Source organism: Miniopterus schreibersii, assembly GCF_964146895.1.
Source record: "Miniopterus schreibersii genome assembly, chromosome: 2".
Classification (NCBI taxonomy): domain Eukaryota; kingdom Metazoa; phylum Chordata; class Mammalia; order Chiroptera; family Miniopteridae; genus Miniopterus; species Miniopterus schreibersii.
In genome coordinates, this window is record NC_138102.1 from 132122772 (window position 1) to 132148185 (window position 25414).

Sequence of the window (25414 nt, forward strand, 5' to 3'; positions counted from 1 at the left end):
GTGAACTTTCCATTTTTTGAGAGTAATTATTCACCAGACAGGTGTTTTAAGTCCCGTAGACAAAGAGCCAGCAGCAGAGGACACCCAAACAGAGACTGAACCTCGACCAAGGGGAATGACTCAGGTCTAGGAGGACTTAGCACAACTAGATGGGCTTTTACACCAGTAAAGTGTAAGCTCCTAAAGGCAGGAATCTTTGTTTTATTCATTGATGTATGCCCGCCACCTGGAACATTCCCTGTCACATTACAGGTACTCAATAAATAGTTGTTGAATGAATTACCCGAGTTAATAAAATGAAAACTAGAGATAAGACCAATCAATTACCCACTTTCCTAAGTAAAGTGAGTTGCATTAAGTAGAATCCTAGAATTAGTAAAGAGAAGCCCATTTTTGCACACTATACTCCTGCTGCCTGGTGACTGGAAGGATATGAGAGAACCACTGGCCTAAGAATATGATTTCAAACTGACCGTGACTAAAGATCATAGCTAAAATTAAAAGTAATGTGGTTAGTTACGCTACTGACAATAATCAGTATTTTAATTTGTTTGGAACTTTAGTTTTAGTATTTAAATGATTATACTAGTTATTTTATACCAGATATAAGGTCCAATGCTTACAAGGAGCTAAGAAGCGTTTATCTCGAAGTTGAGTACAATTTACTATAGTCTATCAAATGTATCTATGTAAATCTAGTGTACAACCTACAGACTGTGAATATTTAAATTATTTCCAAACCTGTATCAGGGTCTTGCCAATAACCTTCTGACACCATTATTTAAAACTACCTTAACAAGACTCAACATTTTTGATAATTTGATAATTTTTTTCCAGCATGTGCAGACACATGTAAAAACTGAATTGTTATGATGAAACCTTTTATTATTTTTGGAATGGCTGATCTGTAAAATCTGGCAGTTAACCTTTTACTTTAATCCTGCAGGGATTACTCATTCCTGAATCACATGAGAAATGCAAAAGGTCATCGCTGTGTTTCAGCTTTTCCTCATGGTAGCTCACTCTTGCTCTTTAGATCTGCTGATTACAATTTTCTACATGCTTGGAATACAATGAAGTCTGTTTTCAGTTTAATAACTATACATGAAGAAGACTCAAGTTGGGATGAGAGGTAAAAACAGGGTTTTAGTATTTGTAAAAGCTACAGGTCTTAGACCTTATAAAATGCATAGTAATACATAATAATAAATAAGAGCTATTATTGTGGAATGACATTTAAGTCATAAAATTTGAGTGCTTAGAGGAACTTTAGAGATCTTCTAATCTGACTCATGCTTAATTAATATTTAATCATTACACTAGATTTCAGAATAACAGAATATAAGCTTTCCTTTGCAGTAGTAAAAAGTTGTGATTGCTCAATGCATATCAGCTGGGAATCAAAATTCTGATCTCTCACCTGTACTCAAGTGACATTTTTTTAGAGTAAGTGAGGTGCTTTCATGTCAGCACTTAGGTAGCCACTGACAAAGGCTGGCTAACAACTTACTAAGCTTTTTTGTCTAATTCGTTGTTTAGTGCTTCTTCCATGGTGAATGCTTTCTGCTGAGTATAAGCATGTCATACAAAGATCTTCACACTTTGTGCCTATTCCTATATGTCTATTCCTGTGCCTCTATCCCAGACCTCCCAATTTCTAATCTCCTAGTCGTTTCCCTGCCTGGCTCATCACCAGTCATCCAAGGCCATTCACTTCTGCCAATGAGTCCATATATAGTCTAACCTCAGACTACTTCTCTTTCCACACAAACTGGGTAGTCAAATGCACCAACCAGAGCTCTAACCATTAGGATGCTTTTCTCTCACCACTGTCATTCAAGGTCATCGTGAGTGAGACTGTGTTGCAACCACCATCCATTTCCACTTTGCATCCATATGCCAAGCTGTTCTGTCCATAAACCAAGCTCAGACTTTCTCTTACTCCTTCAACTGGTCAGATAGTACCCTGGGTGTGAGTACCCTGAGCGAGGCATACCGAGTAATCATGATGAGTGATACAGATGTCTGGGCTACCTCTTCATGCTCTCATGCTCTTGTTTGTGTCCTCTGGTCTTACTCATGCTTGGTTCTAGACATACCATTTCACCTTATGTAGGTTTACTGCTGCTGATCCTGACCAACTTTATGACTTGGTGGACCCCATAAGGACCCAACTCATGATGGATAGTTCAGGAAGCATGATCATTTGGTGCCTCACAGGAGTTCCATCTCTATCAGGGCACAGTACACTAGGAGCTGTTTTTCAACAGATGTGTAATTCCTGCTATGAATAGCATGACCCTGCTCCAAACCACAGGGGCCTGCATTGTGATTTTCCTATTGGGGTTTATTCCACACTGCATCTTTTCCTATCACTGACAACTGGAATAACCACAAGGTCTGCCAGACTGTGTAGCCCATGAAGAAGAGTTACTTGTGTCCCAGGTTGGATCTGCCACCAGGACAGACTGAGATGTGACCTCGCAGTTGCACAGAGCCTCACTCACAGAAGGTCTCCACATTGGGCTTAAATGCTTTGTTGTCACCATCTTGAAATTGTTAACAATTTTATCGTTGAACTTGTATCTTGTAAGTGAAGTCCAATGGTATGGAATGTGTATCACGGCAGAGGAGATAAGCCAGGACAGGGCACACAGCAGGCAGCAACGAGACACCAAGCAACTGTTACATGCACATGCCTCAGGGCCATCCAGGGAGGTTCAGGACCTCAAGACAAAGACCAAGCCCTAGGTTGGTGGCAGCAACAGCAGAGAAAGTAGTGGAGAAGCATCATTGGTGGCAACAGTGGTAGGACAGAAAAGGGACTCAACACAATGCCAGTGCTGGGACCTTTGTGGGGGGTCTGTTCCCAAATCCCATCTTTGTGACGTTTGCACAAGTTTTTGAGAGCTGGGACAGGAACTGCTAGCTTTCAGGCAATACACTTTGTCCATAAATTATTACCAAAAAAAAAAAAAAAAAGTACACACATGGACAGAGAATTAAGAGAATTCTTCAGATTTTGAAAACTTCTGCAACATGGCAAGTCAACTATCCACAAACTCAGAGGTAGAAATTAAATTTAAATATCATCGCATTTGATGGAAAAGAACATTATCACCATATGAAGCTCCAGATAAAGCAATTTTTAATGATGAAAGCAATTTAAAATTAACTTCCCATGTAATTGAAGATGCAGTGACAGAATGCATAAACAGGCACTTTGAATTATATGAAAGCTTGAAGCCACTGAAGCCACTTGAACTTTCTTGCACTCCCTTCACAAGTTACAGAAAATGTAAGGAAATACTATATCAGTTACAACTTTATAATTGCAAAATTACAATAATTTATGATTTACATTTAAAATAAAATTCATATCTAAATAAAACTGATCTGTAGGAAGAGTTAAATGCTTTTAGAAAAATTGTTCACAAGAATCACCAGCCCTGCATGTGCTAAAATTTTTATTTTTAAATAATCTGTCAAAAATGTATCCCATTGTTATATAGCCTATACAATACTCTTAACATCTCCAGCAACAATTACATTGGCAGAAAGATCCTCATTAAAATTAAATATTATCAAAAATAATTGGCAATCATGTATTTGCCAAGAGCAACTGACGTTGCTTTTGACTATATCAATTAAAAATGAAGTCACGCCCTGGCCGGGTGGCTCAGTTGGTTGGAGCATTGTCCCATACACCAGAAAAAGGTTGTGGGTTTGATTCCCGGTCAGGGCACATACCTAGGTTATGGGTTCGATCTCCAGTCGGGGTGAGTGTGGGAGGCAACTGATCGATGTTTCTCTCTCTCTTTCTCTCTCTCTCACAAATCAATAAACATATTCCTGGGTGAGGATAAATAAATAAATGAAGTCACTGAAAGTATACATTTTGATGGCTTAAGAAATAAATTTTCAGGAAAGCAAGCCAGAAAAATCATATAATTAATCAAGATATCACATTAATAAGGCATCATTATTTATTGTATTATATAAATTATAACAATATTTTTTGTACTTTGTAAGATTATGGTGTTACTCATGTATCACTATAACCCTCATTGCTTTTTGTAAGTAATATATTTTTTTAAAGGCTTTATATTTTAGTGCCTTCAGTGGCATTTTTTTTCCTGCCTTTTTTTTTTTTAACAAAGGGCCCTACATTTTTACTTCACATTGGACCCCACCGATTATGTATCCAGCCTGTCTGCTACGAGTGCTTTTCTCCTCCAGGTGCCACTCAAAACTGGCAGCATTGCCCAGCCAGGTGTGGCTCAGTGGTTAAGCATCAACCTAGGATCCAAGAGATCTAGGTTCGATTCCCTGTCAGGGCACATGCTGGGTTGCAGGCTCCATCCCTAGTTGAGGGTGTGCAGGAGGCAGCCAATCAGTGACAACTCTGATCATTGATGTTTCTCTCTCTCTCTCTCCATCTCCCTTCCTCTCTCTGAAATCAATAAAGATATATTTTTAAAAAACAAACAAAAAAGAACTGGCAGCCTTTCATGACACTCAGTACAGTAGTCCTCTCCTTGTGGAGGGGGGTGAAAGACATGTTCCAAGACCCCCAGTGGATGTCTGACACTGTGGATAGTATATAATATATATACTATTTTTTCTCCTATATACATTCCTGTTCACTTAACAGAAGCATTTTAAGGCTCTTTGGCATATCTGAATTGCCAGCATCACTACTCTTGTGCTTTATAATCATTATTAAGTAAAATAAGGGCTACTTGAACACAATCACTGTTTAAACACATAGTTATAGTAGGTGTTTTAACACCTTGATTTGTTAATTCCCTCATCTCTGTCATTTACTATCTGTTTCTATTGACTGATTTTTCTCCTGGTTTATTGGTCATATTTTCCTGTTTGGGGGCCTGTATAGTTATTTTTCTATTGGATGCAGGACATTATGAATTTCACAATGTTGGGTATTTGGATTTCGTAGTCTTCCCTTAAAGAGTGGGGACCCTGTTTGAGCAGGCAAATTATGTTTCTTGTAGGTCAGCTTGGTATTTTGAGACTTGTAAACTTTGTTATCGTAAGTATACAGTTCTTTTCATTTATGATAGCTTAGCTTTACTACTAAGGTATAACTTCTCTGAGTTCTCAACGGAATGCCCCTTGTGATTAAGAAAGACTTTCCCTTCTGGCTGGTTCTCAAGCATCTCCACCTCCTTTGAGAATTATTACATCTCCTTATTCATTGTCTTACCTTATGATGCCTTCATCCAATGAATGCACACCTTAGTGCTCAACAAAGTCTCAAAAGGATATCTATGCAGATTTTGGAGCTTTTCACCTACAGATAGCTTCCTCCTCTTTTGAACTTTGCTGCACAACTTCCAGCTGCCTCAGCCTCCCCTAAACTTAATCTCTGTCCCCTCAACTCAACTTTGTTCTACATGGGACGCTCTTTCTGGATCCCTGGTTCAGAATGTGCCACCAGGTAGAAAACTGGGGCAACACTCCTTTTGCCTAACACTTACAGTTGTGTATACGACATTGTAAAGTACTTCCACAATTATTTTTACCTTATAGTGTAGTGCTTTCACAAGTTTTCATAGACTTTGTGTGTTGGATGATCCAGCTTGGAGAATAATACACTTCGTGAGGAGCGAGGAGGCACAGCCTATGGCTCTGAGCTGGGAATAAGGCTTGATCGACAGCTCAGCCTGCCCGGGGAGTTTCCGTTTTCATGCACCTCCGCTCAGGGGCATCGTAGAGCTGCTCCAGAGCCACCGCCGCAATTTTTGGAGCTCTAGTTTAAAGGAAGTTTTTCCCTAAAGATTAAGAGGTTGGGTGACCATGTTTCATGGATTTTGGTTTTGTTCTATGTAGACATTCTCAAACATCTAAGAGGGCTTTTTAAAATGCACCAAGATGCCCTGGCAGTGTGGCAGCGTTGGATGAAGGGTCACCCCCTCCTCGGGCAGGTTCAGAGGTCGCGGGTTCCATTACCTGTCAGGGCACATGCCTAGGTTTGGGGGGGGACACCCGACCCGACCCAACCCAACCCGTCAATGTTTCTCTCTCTCTCTCTCTCCCCCCTTTCCTCTCTATGAAATCAATAAACATATCCTCTGGTGAGAATTTTTAAAAAAAACTCACAAGAAATATTAGGGTAAATATTCAAAAATTCACCGAGGAATATTAAGGCTGTCAGGATACCCTAAATTGTTGGTTTGCTTGAAACCGCCACGGACAGCAGAGGAATAACATAACCAGGCCTGGAGTTGAGAGCGCTGTCTTGGAATCCAGCACCAAATTTACGAGCTAAGTTTCAAAGAAAATGAAAACCGATTAAATTCGCGTTCTTTGTCTTGGGGATTAGACGTGGTCAAGCCCAGACTTTGCCCACCAGCTGGTCGTACAATCCGGCAGGTAGCGTCCTCCTTTCTCTCCCTCCTCCGCATCTCCTCCTCGCTCCGTTCTACGTTTCGCACCAAGCGCGCAGAAACCGGTCCCAGCAGAGCCGGCCGCGCCGAGCCGGAGGCCGCGCGGGTCGCTCTCGGCGAGTCCCTCACAGCCGGGGCCCGCTTCCGGGTCCGCCCCCTTTCCGCACGCAGCCCCTCCCCCCGCGGCCGCCCCTCACGTGACCGCGCCGCGTGCTCCGCCCCCGCCCCGGCTCACGTGACCGCGCCTGGGGAGAAAACGCCTGACCCCAGCTCCCGGCTTTCGCCCTACCGCGTTTTCTTCCTGCGGCGCCTCGGCCTGTCGCCCCTCAGCCACCTGCGCCGCGTCCCCCCCCACATCGTCCCGGGGGCTCCCCGGAGCCCTGTCCGCCATGCGGCTTCTGCCTCTGGCCCCAGGTGGGCCCCGGCGGCACAACCGCCGCCACCTGCTCCCCTGCAGCCCAGCGCTGCTGCCGCTGCTCCTCCTGCTGGGCTGCTGCCTGGGGGGCTCCCGGGCGGCGGCGGGCTCTCGGAGGCCCAATGTGGTGCTGCTCCTCACCGACGACCAGGACGAAGTGCTCGGCGGCATGGTAACTCCTCTCTCTCTCTCTGCCCCACCCCTCTGTCTCTGCAGCGGACTCCCTGGTGCCTTGCCCTCTTTTCCCGCCCCCACCCCGACTCCCCGACCCGGGGTAGGTTTGCCTTTGCGGCGCGGGGCCGTTTCCGCAGGTCGGGCGCCGCAGGACTCTGTTTCCTCTTGGTGCTCCGGTGACTTCTGGGCTGACACACGCGCGCTGCGCAGAGCTTCTGGTCTGGACCCTACTACTGCAGAGTTTGAGTTCGGTCGGAGCTCGAGATACCCAGGTGGACGCGAGTTAGGGACGGGCTGAGCCAACGAGGAGCAGGTGTTGGCTGAGGGTACCCGAGCCTTGATTATCGTTTGGATTAGAAGACAAGTACAGCCCCGAGTGAGGACCAAGGCCGCCTCTGCCTTTGTCCCTGGCTACAGTGCCTGTGCCTGATGTTTATAAAATAAGTGCTGAAATGAACTAATCCGGTAGTTAGGTCGTCGAACTATTTATTCAGGGTGTGCTTTGCCTCACAGTCATCGAGAAAATCCAATTAGCCTAATTGAACACCTGGCTGATGCGTTAGGTACTGTCGGTGTTCCATGTGATATCATGTGGGTGTTGTCATGAGACCCCATTCTTTCCCAGAGTTAATTTTGCTTCTGTGTGCTAGTCTTGAAGTTTATGACCCACAGGAGTATCCACCCAACCCCCCTACTCATGATGAGAGTGGCTTGTCCAAGGCACATAGAGTTGAGGCCGTCGGGTCAAAATCCTAACTCGTGCTCTGATCCTGGGTATGCGATTCCTCTTTTTAAGAACAAGTGCTTTGTTGCTTTTCTTCCTTTCAGTTCTCTTTTTGCTTTCAGCAAAATGCCGAGATTATGAAAACACTCAGGCAAGCGGTTCCTAACTTTTACTGTGTGGTAACACCCTAGTTCAGTGTCCTTCATCCTGCTGATTTCAGCCCATAAGTGTTGTGAAATCAGTTTAGTAACTACCAGCATTGTCACTTCCCTGTGGAATAGAGTAGAATAGGAAATGTCTGTGTGGTACATTTGGTAAAGGTAAGCGTATCCATATGTATGTATTTCTGGGTTGTGAATTAATATACTTCTTAATTCAGGCCCATGTTTAAGAGTATGAGAGTCTTTACTAGCTGATGTTTAAGATGCTTGCATTTTAACTCCATACTTCCTTTCACACATCCCTCGTTGCCTTTTAATTCCTACTCAGCCACGTTGACATTGAAGAGTCTAGACTTAATTGCCCTCCTGGATTTTACTTTGTTTTTTCCACCACTCCAACACCTAGCTCCTCACAAAAGTCCTTGTTTCAAAAAAAAGGAAAAATGTATTTTGTGTCCTTGAAAAGTATTTTATCCAGAAAAGGCAAGCCACTTCTATCAAAAATTAATAATAGTTTAGTGACTAAAGCATAATTAAAAGGAAAGCCTTCACATCTTTGTTGAAAACAAAATTCATCACATAAGTATAAGGTGTGGTGTTCAGAATTCAGTTTCTTCCATGTTCATAGACCACAGATGTGGTCTGTGTATACATATTTGAGGTCTCTTCCCCTTAGCATGTTAATCATATTTGCTTCTTTAAACTGCAGCAGATTCTTTTTTATAGGTGTTAGTTTGTACTGGAGAGAAGAGCCAAAATTGAGTGGAGGGAACAAGTCGAATTTAATGCTCCAACACTGGAGAATTCTTGCTTCTCTTGTAGGCTTTTCCAGACTATTTTATGACAAGTTGTCTAACAGGACCTGAAGGGGAAGAGCTAAGACAATAACAGCATTTGAGATTCTACTTGGAGCCAGAGTGTGAGGTGTTTTATATTTGTGCTTCAGTTCATCATAGGAGTCCTCTGCTATAGGTATTGTCCTTATCTTAAATAAGAGGAAAGTAAGTTTAGTGGGGGTTAAGTAACTTGGTCAAGATTCATATAGCTAATGAGGGACAAAACCTGGTGTCTTATGCTTTTTCTCCTGTTCAGCTGTGATAATACTGACTGATAGATGTCATCCCACATACCCACAGCTGCATAGTTAACTTATACCATAGCTCAGAGATCTTTCAGCTAACATTCAGGAGCACCAGTGGGGGTCATGGAACTCTGTAATTTACATGTAATAAATATTTTGTGTATATTATCTTCATTTTTGTGGTGAGAGGGAGGTCTGTGACCAAAAAATGATTATAAATTGCCACCATAGTTGGCAAAATAAACAGTAGTCAATCCCCCAGACTAACTAAATTGAAAGGATTAGAACACTTGTATGATTGTGGTTTAATGTGGAATCTATCTTCTTTGAAACAGTCTTTTTATGTGGTAGCATTATCTTTAGCATTTCACTATATTTGTTGCTGGTATCATCTGTGGGATTCCATTTTTCGTGTTTTTTTGCCCAGGGAACTGTTTCTATTGATTTCTTGATTTATTATTTTTTTAATCCTCACCTGAGGACATGCTTATTGATTTTAGAGAGAGGGGAAGGAAGAGAGAGAGAAATACTGATGTGAAAGAAGAACATCAGTCATTTGCCGTCTGGTACCTGCCCCAACTGTGGATTGAACCCACAACTTGGGCATGTGCCCTGACTGTGAATCACACCTACCACCCGTCAGTCCAACAACCAACTGAGCCACACCAGCCAGGGCTCAATTTCTTGATTTTATTTGAATGTGATTATGGTGTGATGGACATACTGTTCTTCACAGATGCACAGGATGCTCTTTTTAAAATTATTCACTCTAGAAAAGTGACATTTGGTTAAAATTTCAAAGAAGTGAGGGAAGGAGTGTAATAAAATGTAGGGAAAGAATGCATCATGTCTTTGCTTTGCTTAAAGCAAAGTGGTTTTCTATTGGAAAGGGAAAAGTTAGCTGTAGAATTATCAGAATTGTCAAAACTGTATTTCAGAGCAGGTATGCACAGGAGCTAGGAAAGTAAATGACTCCTTAGGACTTTTATGGAAAGGACTTTGCTTTAGATGAATAAAGTAACACATTTACCCATATGTAAGTATAAGATTGGCTGCTTCACAGAGAATGTTGTATGGTCTTAACCTCACCAGCCACCATCTTTGCTTAGATCTTAAGGGTAGGGTCCATGTTAGCATTCAGATTAGCACGGACACACATACACATTTTCAGTACAGTGTTCTTGCTTGGGATTTATTTGATTAAGCACAGATTTTATGCTTACCACTTGTACTACTATGAGTAGTCTAAAGATTATGGTTATTAATATAAATGTTTTATACTAAACTCTGGATTCCTGCGCAGCCCTGCATCAATCCTCTGTCTCATCCCACTCCCCCCTTTACTGACTGCACTGCGTCTGCCACACTGGCCTTCCTCCTGTCCCTCACATGTGCCTCTTTCCTTCTCTGGCAGCCTTTGTACTTACTATCCACTCAGCCTATAAGCGTCTTACCCAGGACCTTTGTGTGGCTGACTCCTCATCACGTGATTCTCAGTATTGGTTACCTCCTGAAAGAGGCCTTTCCTGACCTACCAGCTAAAGTATTTTCCACCTTTTCTCCTACCAGCTGTAAGCACACCATCCAGGTTTATTCTGTTCATAGCACTTATCACCACCCAAAATGATTGTTTGTTTACCTGCTAGTGGTTTAAGTCCCCAAGAGTACAAGATCTTCAAGGCAGGGACCTTCTGTCTTTTGTCCACCATTGCCAAGACCAGTGCCTGGCACAAATTAAGTGTTTAACAGATATTTCGTAATCACACAGTATAGTCTTACTATAAATCAGATAGTCGTCAGTAACTTTGCATATTTATCAATTTGGTGATTAAGTCCAATATAATTAACTCACATGGTCCTTTTCCTCACTTACACTTTGCATTCTTATTTCCCTTCCCTTTATCCTCATTGTAACTCAGATTCTTCATCCAACTAATGTTTTATTCTGCCCAGTGTTCTGTACTTGAGGGTAACACCCAGTGATGTTTTATGGGAGATTATGGCTGGTGACATTGCTTCTGAAGGTTACCAAAGACCTTATATATCTCTAGCATTTCCTGGGGACCTATTATTTATCTACTCATGAAATTATCAAAGCTCTTCTTGAATAAGCTAGAATTCTCATCCTTTTGCGCTTATGGGTTCCTTAGGGTTTCTACTATCTATGTAAAACAATGGGGAAAAGTAATTTATACAGTATTGAAAATGAGGCTCTTGTTAACACAATTATATACGTGGATTATCCTTACGGAACTATTATACAACAAAATACATGTAAAGCTGCATTCATCATGAACTGATTCTCATAATACGCCTAAAATGATCCTCTTCAGTGGTTCTCTCTTGCTATGAATAAAGATTATTCAGATTTATGTTCCTTTTTATTTGTATTTAACTATCATCATACTTTTATCCCCACTCTAGGATTTGATATTAATTATTCTCTATACTTGTCAGAGTCTTAGATTTTGAGCAAAAGATAAAAAGCAAGGATATAAACAAACTAATTTCTGACCAATCTTTTGCTTGTATGCCTGTTTCCCACCTGGTTCAAGTACATACCTGAGGTGGTGATTCATCTAGTGCAGAGGGCCGTGAGTTCATAGTCAAGAAGTGTGCATCTGAGCTCCACCACTGAACATCTGATATTTTAGTTAGTCTCTGCACCTCAGAGCCGTGCTGGCATTCAGAACTTAAGTGTTATAACCACTTTAAAAGGTGGAAGGCTCGCCCTGGCGGGGTGGCTCAGTTGGTATCGTCCTGTACATCGAAAGGTTGCGGGTTCATTTCCTGGTCAGGGCACATACCTAGGTTGCAGGTTTGATCTCCAGTCGGGGTATGTACAGAAGACAGCCAATCGCTGTTCCTCTCTCCTTCAAAAAAAAAAAAAATCAACATCGCCCTGGCCAGTGTGGTCAGAGTGTCTGCTTGAGCACCAGAGGGTCTCAGAGTTGATTCCTGGTGAAGGGCACAAACCTGGATTTCAGGTTCAATCCCCTGCCCTGGTCAGGGCTCACAGGGGAGGCAACCAGCTGATGCGTCTCTCTCACATTGATGTTTTCCCCCAGCCTCTCTTCCTCTCTTCTTCCTCCCTCCCCTCCCCTTTCTCTAAAAGCAATGGAAAAAATATCCTCAGGTTAGGATTAAAAACAACAACATATCCTTGAATGAGGATTTTTTTAAAATGGTAGAAGACTTCCCTTTTATATGATTTCCCACATCCTGCTTCTAAAGATTAATTAATGGAGATAGTTCTGCCCTATCTCATAAGGGGGATGGTGACAAATGAGATAAGACCACAAAGTTTCCTTACATTGAAATCAGCATTGCTAGAATAATACCATCAGCTGTGAACCTTCTCTTCCTGCAAGCATTATGAATCCCTGAACTTTTGCATAGGAAAGAACCGACTAACCAAACCTGTTCGCTTCATCTCCAGAATCACTCTCTTGGCTGTTTCTTTCTTTCTTTTTTTTTTTTAAATCCTCACATGAGGGTATTTTTTCCATTGCTTTTCAGAGAGAGTGGAAGAGGGGGAGAGAGAGAAACATCGAAGTGAGAGAGACACATCGATTGGTTGCTTCTAGCACTGGCCCTGACCGGGCCTGAGCCTGCAGCTGAGGTACGTGCCCTTGGCTGGAGGTATGTGCCCTTGGCTGGAATCAAACCCACGACCACGGGCAATGCTCTAACCACTGAGCAGAACCAGCTAGGGCTCTTGGCTGTTTTATAGTGTCAGATGGAGCTGATTGGTTGGAATAAGAGGTTGAGATAAGAAGCAAAACCCACGAGTTTTAGTCTGTGTGTTGTTTATTGGAAGAAATAGTTTAACAGATAATTATTTGCTTTACAGACACCACTAAAGAAAACCAAGGCGCTCATTGGAGAGATGGGGATGACTTTCTCCAGCGCTGTAAGTTTGGAAGCTAATTTAATTTTCTTAGACTGTAACTGTGTTAATGTTCTAAGAAGAAACACTCTCTTTTGGGTAGTGTGTGTGTTTGTGTGTTTTCCTAGTTACATGCCTGATCTAAAGAAAGGACTTTATTTAATGTGATATAAATTGTGTTAATTGAAATACTACTTCTTACCAATTGAAAATTAACTGCAGGCAGTTTATAAGCCAGTTCTGATCTGCAACTCAGAACTAGAGAATTTTATTTCAAACCTGACTGTTCAAGGTTTGAAAATGGATTATAAGCATCAAATAACATTTATGCTCTGTAAACTGTTCCATGGTAAAAGCTTGCAGGCCACTTTACAAAGCCCAGTTAACCCTGGTAGCCAAACCTGACAAAAACAATAGCAACAAAACCAACAACAACTGTGTGTGTGTATAAAACATAAATATATGTATATAAACATAGATGCAAAGACTCAAATACTAACAAATTTAAGAACCATGCACATACACAAGTAAGTGGTAGCCTAACTAAATGAGGAAATTCATTGAACAGCAGCCTAGTGTTGTGCTTTAGAGCACTGACTCTGGAGCCAGACTACCTAGTTTCTAATGTCCTCTGCCTCTTTTCTAGCTCTGTGACCTTGGGCAAGTTACTAAGCTTTCTGGCCCTTGTTTTCCACATTTGTAAATGGGGATACTAAAACCTATCTCAGGGTTTTTGTGAGGTTAAGTGAATTGATACATGCAAAGCAAGTACTTGTACCAGTGCCTGACTTACACTAAGTGCAGTCATCCCTTGGTATCTGAGGGGTTGAGTCCAGGACCAGCCCCATCCCCAGAGATACCAAATCTGTGGATACTCAAGTTCCTTAAGTGAAATGGCATAGTATTTGCATGTAACCTATGCACATACTCCTGTATACTTGAAATTATCTCTGGATTATTTATAATACGTAATACAATGAAAATGGTATGTAAATAGCTGTTATACTATATTGTTTAGGGAATAACGACAAGGAAAAAAAAGTGTACATGTTCAGTATGGATATAACCACATCACAGACCTAGCTACACTCTTCACTTTAGCAACAACGTAACTTCTCTGTGCCCCCCCCCCCAACATTTTCAACCCGCCATTGGTTGAATCTGGATGTGGAACCCACAGATGCAGAGGGCTGACTGTTCTACATAATGATGGTTATTATATTATCCAATGTGGAATTGGTAGTTGAAGGAAGGAAAATTATATGTTCATCTCAATAGATGCTTGAAAAGCCTCTGAAATTTTAGCATCCTTCCCTGGTAATTTATTAAACTGTCAGAAGAATACCTCCTTACAATGATTACATCAGACAAATAGCCTACCTGTAGTTAAGGTGAAAAACTCGGGTCACTGCTGTTACGGATGAGACAAAGGCATAATACTTGGCACTTAACGTTCTGAACTGTCTAGTCGTTGGCATAAGTCTTATGGAATTAAGAGGTAAAACTATTGGAAAAAGACAAAATTATTATTTCTACTTGTTTGAATTTTTCATCCATATAACCAATTAGAGAAATATGAGAGGAGAAAAGATCCCATTCACATAGCAGGAAAATTCAGACTCTAGGAATAGCTGGTGGTGGCCAGGAATAGTTATTTAAGACCTATGTAAATGAAGTTACAGAACTTTGTGAGTTGATATAATAAAAATAATAGGAAGACATACACATTACTTTCTGTTGGAAGTCACAAGATAATAAAATATTTATTCTAATCAGAATCCCAATAAGATTTTTTTTATGCTGAATTAAGTGATTCCAAAGTTATCTGGAATAACAAGTAGGTTAGAACAATTAGGGTAATTTTTTTAAAGGAAGAAATTGCTCTACTGGATACTAAAATGAAATATGAAGATACAATAAACAGTGTGGTATTCTCCCAAAACAAAAAAGGAAAAGAATTAAAAGAGTTGCCAGTGTGAAAATTACAAAAGTAAAACATCTAACAAAATTAAAAGACAAAAGTAAAAATGGGAAGTATTTGTAATATGACTGAATCCTTCCTTAATTCAAATTTTATGTAACAAGAGGCCAACAACGCAGGAGGAAAAAATGTGCAAAGCACATGAACAGGCCATGCACATAAACACAATTGTTCCCATGCATGTGGAGAATGTTCATTCTCACCAGTATTTAAAAATGTCAAATCCAACATGAAAGGCCAAATAAATACTAAGTATTTAAAAGGGATAAAATGTAATTTTAGCAAAGGTGTGCTTGACTGAGCCTTCCTTCTCTGCTGGTGCAAGTATAAGCTAGTATTACCCTTCTGTAAAATGGCTTGGTGATATGTGTTGAGTTACACAGATATTATTGGGTTGAATGGGGTAAGTCTATTGATGACAGTAGCTAATAGAAACGTAATTAAAGTAGGAAAAAAATTTGTCTTGTATAAAGTGATACAGGAAATACATAAAGCTGCAGATCAGCCTGAAAATGAGCCCCTACTTCTCAGCTACATTAAATTCAAGTGGTATTCTTTATCATTGGTTAAGACCTAGCTCCCACCACGCTGTGCTCCTCACATGTAAATATTTATTTGAGGTGAGGTTAGAATAAGGCTATCCTGCAGAAAGAAACCAGCTGAAAAAGAAATCTATTCTCTTGGTTTGTTTTATCAGCTTTACTGTCTCTACTGTGTTACTTAAAGCAGCTCGGAAGTGCGTCATGTGTAAAGAACATCTCTCTATTCCATGGGAAACTAGAAATTTGAAGTTAGAGTATTGAGCAGCTTTCTTTATTCTTTTTAGAAATGATGAGAAATCCATCTTTCTTGTGTAACGTCCTTTATGCTTCTGTTTCCTTTGTAGTATGTGCCAAGTGCTCTTTGCTGCCCGAGCCGTGCCAGTATCCTGACAGGGAAGTACCCACATAATCATCACGTTGTTAACAACACTTTAGAGGGAAACTGCAGTAGTAAGTCTTGGCAGAAGATCCAAGAACCAAATACTTTCCCAGCAATTCTCAGATCAATGTGTGGTTATCAAACCTTTTTTGCAGGGAAATACTTAAACGAGGTATGTTGAATGGTCTAATTCCCCCTTTTAAAAATAACAGCTTTTTAAATGTGAATTAAAAGAGTTCCATGTTAATTGTTTTTTAATAAGTATCCATTCAAGTCATGTTAAAGGATTTTTGTCAAATGTTTTCTCCTAGTCTGCCCATAATAAGAACTTATATGAACATATTTACGTCATTAGGGTGCTGTAGTTATTCTTATTTTAAATAGTCTCAGGAGCATTTATTGAAAACTATTCTAGGACTGCCCCGGTCAGGTGGCTCAGTTGGTTGGAGTATCATCCTGTACACCAAAAAGGTTACAGGTTTAATTCCTGGTCAGTGTGCATATGGGAGGCAGCCAATCAATGTTTCTTTCTCTCTCTCTTCCTCTCTCTCTAAAAAAAATAAAATAAAATCAATAAAAGCATATCCCAGCCTGGCCACAGTGGCTCAGTTGGTTGAGCATTGTCCTGTGCACCAAAAGGTTGCCCGTTTGATTCCTAGTCAAGGCACGTACCTGGGTTGTGCACAGAAGGAAAGAGATCAATGTTTCTCTTTCATCTTGATGTTTTTCTCTGTCCCTTTCTCTAAGCATGTCTTCAGGTGAGGATTTTTTTTTAATTTTTTTTTTAAAAGCATTTCCTAGGGTGAGGATTAAAAAATAATAATAATAATAAATTATCCTAGGATATCCTGGGACTGCTACTGCATGATGTGTCTTCCCCTTTTTGCTTGTCATGTGGCTGTCATGGTATCTTTGTTTCCATTTCTCCCTTATTAGAATCAGAATGAAGAAGAGTTTCCTCTTAGTATCTTCCCTGAATTACAACTTATGTTCAACCCATTTTTTAACCTGAAAAGTGGGAACAAAATGTAGACATATCAGTGATAAAGAGAAAGCACCCAGAGCCTGGGACAGTCAGGCCCTTAAAGCAGGTGACTGAGTGGTTGGTGAGCTGGCCTCTTGGGCCTAGATGGAGAGAGATCACATTGTGACCTGCCAAGGCCAGATTTTATGGCCTCACATCCACCACATTGGCCTTAGCTTTTAGTCAGAGTTCAAGCTTAATGGAAATAGTGCATTTGAGGATGTTTGGGGTTATCTCTTACTGTAAGACTGGAGCACAGGACAAAGAGAAGATGTACATTTTCTTACATATTTTATCTGTGGTTGCTAGAGGTGTTAATATCTGTTCTGAAATTTCTTTTACTTCTCTCCTTTTCCACAGTAATTAGAATTTGCAACTTTGTAGGTTTGAAGGAAGACTCAATTTGAAAAGAATCATGAGAAATAAGTACAGATCCAGCTTATTGTGTTAAGGCTATAGGTCATAAAGAGAACTTATGCTACCTTGCATATTAAAGATCATCTAATGTACATACAAAATTAGGAGAAATTCTTTAAAATACAAAGATTTAGTTCTCAGGTGTTAAATTCTGCCTTAAATGGGCAGTATTAAACCTTGTTGAGATAGAATGGGATGATTCTGTGGTCCTTCCTCATCTCATCAGCAGGACAACTGAAATTATAGGCTAGTAGCTCACAGTCAGATTATTTTCACTGTTGTTAGTCACAAGGTCAGTTGGATTATTCAGTGTATGCCATCTGTAGCTCAGCAAATGAGCCCTGTGTCCTAAGCCATGTGGTCTTCTTCTGTAAAGGGCCAGAAATAAATAGTTTAGGCTTTGAGAGCCATATGTCTCTGTTCTGAGTATCCAACTCTGCCATTGTAGCATGAAAGCTGCCATAGACATTATGTAAACTGATGAGTGTGGCTGTGTTCCAGTAAAACTTTGTCACCACTGAAATTTCAATTTCATTTAACTGTCACATGTCACAAAATATTCTTTTGATTGGTCTTTATATTTTTTAATGGTTGGAAGAAAATTCTTAGCTTGCTGGCCATACAGAATAGTTTGCAGGCTAGATCTGGCACGTAGTTTGCCAACTCCTGCTTCAGAAGTTTCTAGGATCATAGTGTACTTTACTTTTTGTTGGTTTGTATGTTTGGGAAAAGTGAGCACCTACCATGTTTCAGGAACTGATCTAAAAAGATTCTACACATTTTCTGTTTCTTTGTGGTCTCGTCATGCCTAAGGACTTCTAATGCCCTGCTTCTCTGCTTTTCAGTATGGAGCCCCAGATGCTGGTGGATTAGAACACGTTCCTCTGGGATGGAGTTACTGGTATGCCTTGGTGAGTGGTTATTGAAGTCAGTTACAGTTACACTTAGCCCTACGGATGCAAAATATGCTTGTTTTATGATTTAGCTTTGATATTGACATAACTTGGTTTGCTTTTATGATTAGCTGTTTTATCTCCCTGAAGGAAAGTCTTTGATTTGCAGGTAATTCCTTTTTGGGGATTTAGCAATATGTTTTGTTGTTCTACCTGATCCATTCCTGTTTTGTTTTTTTTTCATTTTTTTAAAAAGTAAGACAGCCCTGGCCAGTGTGGCTAAGTGGTTAGCCACTGGAGCTGTGCACTGGGGTTGTGAGTTCGATTTCCGGTCAAGGGCATGTACCTGGGTTGCAGGTTTGATCCCCGGCCACAGTTGGGGCGTGTGTGGGAGGCAGCCAGTCTATGTATCTAACATATATTTCCCTCTCCCCTCTCCCCCACTCATTCCCTCTCTCCCTTCCACTCTCTCTAAAAAAATCAATGGAAAAATATCCTTGAGTATTAACAAAAATAAATAAATAATAGGACATATTATTGAAACTATGCTAGTAGTTAATTAAAACTAGACAAAAAATCCAATTCAATGATTTGAGTAATTACCTTTTTTTTAAATGTCTTATTACTATTTAAACGGTATAGATTAGCCTAGCATGGTTTCCAACTCTCATTGTGTGTGCTGAGGTCATAATAAATTTTCCTTTCTTTAATAGGAAAAGAATTCTAAGTACTATAATTACACCCTCTCTATCAATGGCAAGGCACGGAAGCATGGTGAGAACTACAGTGTGGACTACCTGACAGATGTTTTGGTGAGTCACTGAAGCTCTGTCCTGGCAGATTTGGCTCATATTTGATTGAAGACTTTGCCTAGAAAACCTTTAGTTGTATTTGTTCATGTTGGATAATGCTAATGAATAATGACTCGATCTAACTGCCAAAGAATATTTCCAACCAATTAAAAACTCCTGAGGGTATTTTTCTTTGTATATAAGCCAGGCTCAGATCTAATGTGCTTGAAATTCCAGCAACAAGTCCTCCCTCCCCCCGTTTTTTTTAACTTGAAGAGGTTTTACTTTGTCAGGGTTTCTACTCTTGACCCCAGTTTTACTCACAAGCTACAAGATGACAGCTTCATCATGAGGGTGGGGTGATTGATAGGGATATGGGAGTTCGTCAAGCATTGTGCAGTTGTATATAAAAAATACTGAAATTGGTTGAATTTGGGACTTCCCTTTCCTGTCTAAGGTGTTTCTAATGACAATCTTTTTAGAGCATTCACTCACCAGCTATTTCATCACTACTTATAGTGGCTGTTCAGCAGTAAATGAGGCATAGTCCTTGGTTCTGTGGAAGGTAACTTTTTAGTGGCAGATTTTATTTACACGTGTGTATATGTGCACACACGTTCATTTATTGTCGTGTTAGATGATGCTCAGTTAGAAAGACGGAGCAGGTGATGGGGGTTACTTAGATAACATTTAAGCAAAATCCTGAAGTAGGTGAGAGTGAGCTGTAAAGATCATGGGAAAGAATGCCACAAAAGGAATGAAAACTGTCTGTGCACTTAAGTGAGAGTGTGCCTGGCATGTTGGAGAAACTGCAGGTTTCTTAGAGGCTAGGGTAAATTGGTAGGCAGGTTGCTGATGGGAAATTGATGCAGTCAGTGGTTTTTGAGTTTAATGTTGGGAATAAGTGAAGATATAAATCAACTAGAACAGGTAAAAACATGACATGGATGTGGGATGCTTTCATTTTCATAAAATGTCTCCAAATAAGCAAATGAAAAATGTAAGTCATACATTAAAGCCCTGGTGTGATTTATTTGGGTTTAATATTACTCATTTATCTTAGCTAGTTTAGCTGGCATCACTTACAATATCTACTCTACATATTTTTGTAAGATTAAGGTAATTTAATCTACCTTTCCCACTGTTGTGAGTTAGATTGACTCTATTTTTATATTCTTTAAGGCATCAAATGTATATACTGTAAGATGCATTAATGTAAGTTAATACTAAAAGGGTCAAATTACTGTTTCTTTCCAATTGGAGGCATAACACTTTTTTGATCATGTAAAATCAAGGTCTTAATTGCCTCTTAGGATAGTGTGTTTTTCACTTTTTTATTATAAGTATTGCCAGAAGGCCAAATATTTGTTCCAACAGCACACTTGCCATTTGACTGTGACATACATTGTGCGCTGAGGTTTGTTAAAAGCTAATATTACCCTGTCCCTTCTGTTCACCAGAGAACATGTATCTATCAAGTCTGCAGCTGTTGAGTAGGGTAGGAGATGACAAATCTTTGTATATGTCAGGCTAATGTCTCCTTGGACTTCCTGGACTACAAGTCCAACTTTGAACCGTTCTTCATGATGATCTCCACTCCAGCACCTCACTCGCCTTGGACAGCCGCACCTCAGTACCAGAAGACCTTCCAGAACGTCTTCGCACCAAGGAACAAGAACTTCAACATCCATGGAACGGTAGCTTCCCTAATCCTTGAATTAAGGCACACTCAATATAGTTAACTGTATAATAAACTTGTTAGAGAGCCTTGAACCATGTAGTTGGTTTTCTTTCCAGGTCTTTTAAAGGTAATTAAACTTGTCTCTAGTAAGATAGATAGTATAAACTTGCTTCAGAAATACAGATAAGGTTCCTGCCACACATCCAGGGAGCAGCTAGAGTCCACAGGGAATATTAAAGAGATGCCATCTTCCTTGGCTACAGGCTCTCTTGATAACCTCTGTGCTGGCTCTCTTCCTGGCAGTGACTGACACATGTCCCTTGGGGCCTAGCTGGGCCTGCAGCAGCCTCTGGTGGCCCTCACCAGGCCTGAAGCATAGGAAGACAAGGGGTGGCGCAATTCAATATGATTGGGTAGGGAAATAAAATGGAGAAATGAGCCAGAGCAGGGAATATAATTAACGTCTACAACCTAAATATTTGCTTCATATGTCAGTTACTTATCCTTCCCTTGGCACGGGATTGGCAGTTCACTGGTTCAAATGCAGAATGCCTCTACTGCCTCATGCCTATTTCCCAGACATCTTCGTTGCTTGTGAGGTGGTGGAAAGAATGAATCTTGGAGTTAGACTCAGCACTACCACCTTCAAGCTTAGTGACCCAACAATGAGCAAGATGCTAACTTCCATTTTTCATGCAACTGCTGTATGGACTGAAGTATGTGGAAAAACCTAGTGTATTGCCTGGAATATTGTAAGCATGTGCTGCTGAGTGAGCTGAGTTTTACACTAGAGGGCCATTCTCAAACTGCGTTCCAAATAAAATTGATAGGAGTTTCCATGACCAAGTAAGTGCAGAAACTTTAGGTTAAATAAGTCACTCAGCTGCAGGATTCCTCGGAGTTATTCATGTTCTAACGTGAATTTCCAGCAGGAAGACATGCTATATAGCATTTCTCAAACATATTAACTAAATACTTTGAGGATCATAGTTTGGGAGATAGCAGCTTAGGGGTTCAAAAATAGAGAGGAGGGAGATAATTAACGTTGTATGGGAATGTTTTTTAAACTGACTTTTTTATTTAAGTCAGAACAACACTCCAGATTTGGACTTGAAGTTTTAGGAAATTGCTATTATGAGATTTTCCCAGCAGTTTAGGATGATCGATAAAACATTGATTTATTAGGCAAAACTAAGAGGAAGAAAAAGGTAATATTTATTAATGCTACTGACAAAGGATCCCAGGCCTTCTGCCATTAGGGAGGTGGTAGGAAGAATCTAAAGAATGAATGATAATCCACAGAAAGGTTTTTTAGGAACACAAGGGAAGGAAATGGAGAGGAGGGAAAGTTGCTTAAACAGGTTCCAGTTAGTTCTTCTTAACTGAAGTATAAAATGATCCCTTTCATGATCTACTATAGCAGTTTATTTGACTGGATGACTTGATGTTAACAGTTTTTTCTTTTAAATTTCAGAACAAGCACTGGTTAATCAGGCAAGCCAAGACTCCAATGACTAATTCTTCGATACAGTTTTTAGATAATGCATTTAGGAAAAGGTAAGAGGTGCTACTTTCACAATCTGGGGGGACCCTCCAAATCAGTCTATGAACAGGGGACTGTGCCACATGGTTATCTTTGAGACAAAATCAGAGGGTAACAGGTTGATGAGAGAGACTCTTTGATCCCAGGGGTTGGGGAGAGGGGGGATCTGTTGCCTCCAAAGCAAAGATTCCTTTACATTTTGGTGTGCAAGGTGGCCTTTGAACTCCCAAACTAATTAAACAGTCTATTTATTTATTTATTTATTTTTTAAGAAAGCTGCGTATTTATTTGGATTTACAGTAATTGGCTAAACAGTCCTTTTTTTGACTTCTTAAAACTTTGGAACTGAAGCCATTTGATTTTTTTTACAAGTTACCTATATCTAACAAAAAGATCAGTTTGTTAGAGATCTGTCACCCAATATTTGCATAAGACCTAATGGCTTAGATTAAAGCAAAATATTTACCCTTGCTGTTTGGAATTTTCAATAACTTCTTTTAAGTCAATTTTTTTAAAAGTCCATTATTTAAGTTGTATATAGTTTAGACCAGGGATTGGCAAACGTTTTCTGTAAAGGGCCAAGTAGTAATTATAGGCTTACAGGCCATATAGTCTCTGTCGCAGCTGCTCAGTTCTGCTGTTGGAGTGCAAAAGCAGCTGAAGACAATACGTGACTGAATGAGCATGGTTGTGTTCTAATAAAACTTTATGGGTATATAAAAACAGGCAGTGAGTGGTTTAATGGTCATTTCAGATTTGTAAGCTGAAAAAGTTCTGGAAATCTGTTTCACTATGTGAATATACTTAGTATTAGTGACCTATACACTTAACATTGTTAACATGGTAAATTTTATGTTATGTGTTTTTACCACAATTTAAAAACAAAACAAAAAAAACAGACAGTGGGCAAGCTTTGGCCCATGGCTGCAGTTTGCTGGTCCCTAGTTTAGATCACATACACTGTTGTGGCACAGGTCTATCCGTATTAATCTGTATTAATCAGTGCTGAGTTGACAACTTGCTTTTCCAATTGTCTCTACTCTCATTACCAGTGATAATAAATAATAAAGCTAACTGGTATGAAAGCCTCATTCATTTCTTTGGAAACAGTTCAATTTAGATTGCGCTAACTATTCTAAAATTTTCTAATCTGTTTTTTTTGCAATGAGGCATCTGAGGAAAGGAAATTTAGAAATTTCTTCCATTTTTGGGAGAATGGTTTTGAGGTTTTGCAGGTGTCCCTGAGCCATTATCTCTGAGGTCCAACACCACCCTCTGTTCACATCCAGGTGGCAAACTCTACTCTCAGTTGATGACCTTGTGGAGAAACTGGTCAAGAGATTGGAGCTCATTGGGGAGCTGGACAACACTTATATCTTTTATACCTCTGACAATGGTTATCACACAGGTAAGGGACATGGCTAGGTATTTCTGAGATCTGTGAGGTGCCTTTCCTTTTTCATCCAACTGGGAGCACTGGCAGGGAGCTCTGGTCCTTTTATAACAAATTAGAGGCCAGAGGGAGGATCCTGCTCTCAGGACCCCTCTGGGTTGAGGGCCAACTCATTCCCACACGGAGAGACCAGTTTCCTTATTTGCTAGTCATAGGCTAAATTACGTGGCATTCTAGGAATCAGGAGCAGAGTGAGCTTGATGGGTTGGAGGCAGGATTTGTGAAGGAGGTAAGAAATTGAGCTAGATTTCAAGGGCAAGCAGACCTTAGAGGATAGGGGTAAGATGTTTTACACAAGAAGATCAAGAGAAGGTTGTCTTGAGGAAAAACCTCTTTCTTAAGAAATTGTGAAATTCATTTTTTAAATTTTTGTTTGTGTGTATGTGTGGGTTTTGTTTGGTTTTGCTTTATCTTTTTAAAATAACAGTATGAATCAGCCCCCCGTCTTTTACCTTTATCCTTTCTACTTAGACCTTCTGGAGTTAAAAACCAGTGTTTTCTTCTTTTCCCACCTATAAATTTCATAAACTAGAATGGAATTAACCTGAGGCTTGCTCGCATAGAGCAGATTGATTGGGAATTTAATGTATTATTGAGAATATTTTTAAGCACTTGAAGTAGAGACTGATAAAATAACCTTCGTTATCCAGCCTCAGTTTTCAGTTGCATGTGGCCAGTCTTTGAAATTCTTCCTACCTTCCCCGTGTTTCTCTCTCTTAGCTAGAAGGCTTTGAAGAAACTCCTGAAATTGCGATTGCACATATCAACACTCAATTGTGCCTCTGACTGGTTTATTATGTATCAGGATCTAGACAAAGTCTACACGCTACCTTTAGTTTTTATGTGTCCTAAAGCTGTCATTGCCACTGATTGACTGGAAAAACAAGTCTTTTGTTCTTTAGAATATCTCACATTCTGGCTTTGGCTAATGGCTGTCTCATGTTATCCTAACTCGTTTATTTATACTCAACATTTCCTATAGATTGGTAGTCAGATCTAGAGTCAATAGAAATTCACATTTTCACCAAGAATGATTTCTTGGTGCTGCTGCTGTGTACTTCCTGTTGCATCACTTCATGACGCCCAGGGTGTCTGGCTGCCCCACTTTAGGGATGCGGGTATTGATTGATGGCCCATGTAGTGTCATCCTGAGCCTGTCCTGTGAACCTTTTGTGACTAAACCTTCCACTGATGCTTAAGTCCATTTTTCCCTCAGTTCTTGCAAAATGTTGACTTCATAACTCTGTCCTTCCTTTTGCATTTATTAGCTGGAATTTCTCAGAGAAGAACTTTTCCTTATCAATTGTTTGGTTATCTTGAAATACAGTTTATTCAGGAAAGGCCAGATAAATGTTTCTGTCCCTTTATTTACCAGCTTTCAGAATAACCTCATTCAATTATGATCAGGTTGAGTATCATACATAAATTATGCATTTGCATTTCAGTACTTCCCAGTCACTCTTTGCTGAATTTGTCCTATCTTAGACCAGGGAGTCGTCCCCCTAGGCTTTTATTTAAGGAAGATGAACTCATTGTTTCCTGCCTTGTAGTAATGAGACCCAGGCAAATTCAAACCTCCTATTTAAATACCATAATTAGTGGAACAAAGTTGTTTTTGCTGTTGATTAAATGAAAGAATATGCATGACACTTCCCCCTTGGCTCCATCTTTACCCTATGTATTTTGATTTCAGGACAGTTTTCTTTGCCAATAGACAAGAGGCAGCTGTATGAATTTGATATCAAAGTTCCACTGTTGGTTCGAGGGCCTGGGATCAAACCGAATCAGACAAGCAAGGTAGGTGTCTGACAAGATGATGCTGTTTATAGGTAGCACTTGCCTGAGAAAAGAAGACT

The 25414-nt window shown here is 40.2% G+C and overlaps 1 protein-coding gene across 1 annotated transcript in view; it reads left to right on the forward strand.

Moving 5' to 3' along the window:
* Nucleotides 1-6633: 6633 nt before the first annotated feature.
* GNS (glucosamine (N-acetyl)-6-sulfatase) overlaps nucleotides 6634-25414 on the forward strand; it is a 42690-nt gene continuing 23909 nt past the window's right edge. The window contains exons 1-9 of the mRNA XM_081129466.1: nucleotides 6634-6997; nucleotides 12819-12878; nucleotides 15722-15928; nucleotides 18043-18108; nucleotides 18804-18902; nucleotides 20411-20578; nucleotides 22037-22119; nucleotides 23395-23513; nucleotides 25252-25355. Coding sequence (XP_080985592.1) covers nucleotides 6800-6997; nucleotides 12819-12878; nucleotides 15722-15928; nucleotides 18043-18108; nucleotides 18804-18902; nucleotides 20411-20578; nucleotides 22037-22119; nucleotides 23395-23513; nucleotides 25252-25355 — 1104 coding nt within the window. The 5' untranslated portion in view covers nucleotides 6634-6799. The remainder of the gene's footprint in view (nucleotides 6998-12818; nucleotides 12879-15721; nucleotides 15929-18042; nucleotides 18109-18803; nucleotides 18903-20410; nucleotides 20579-22036; nucleotides 22120-23394; nucleotides 23514-25251; nucleotides 25356-25414) is intronic.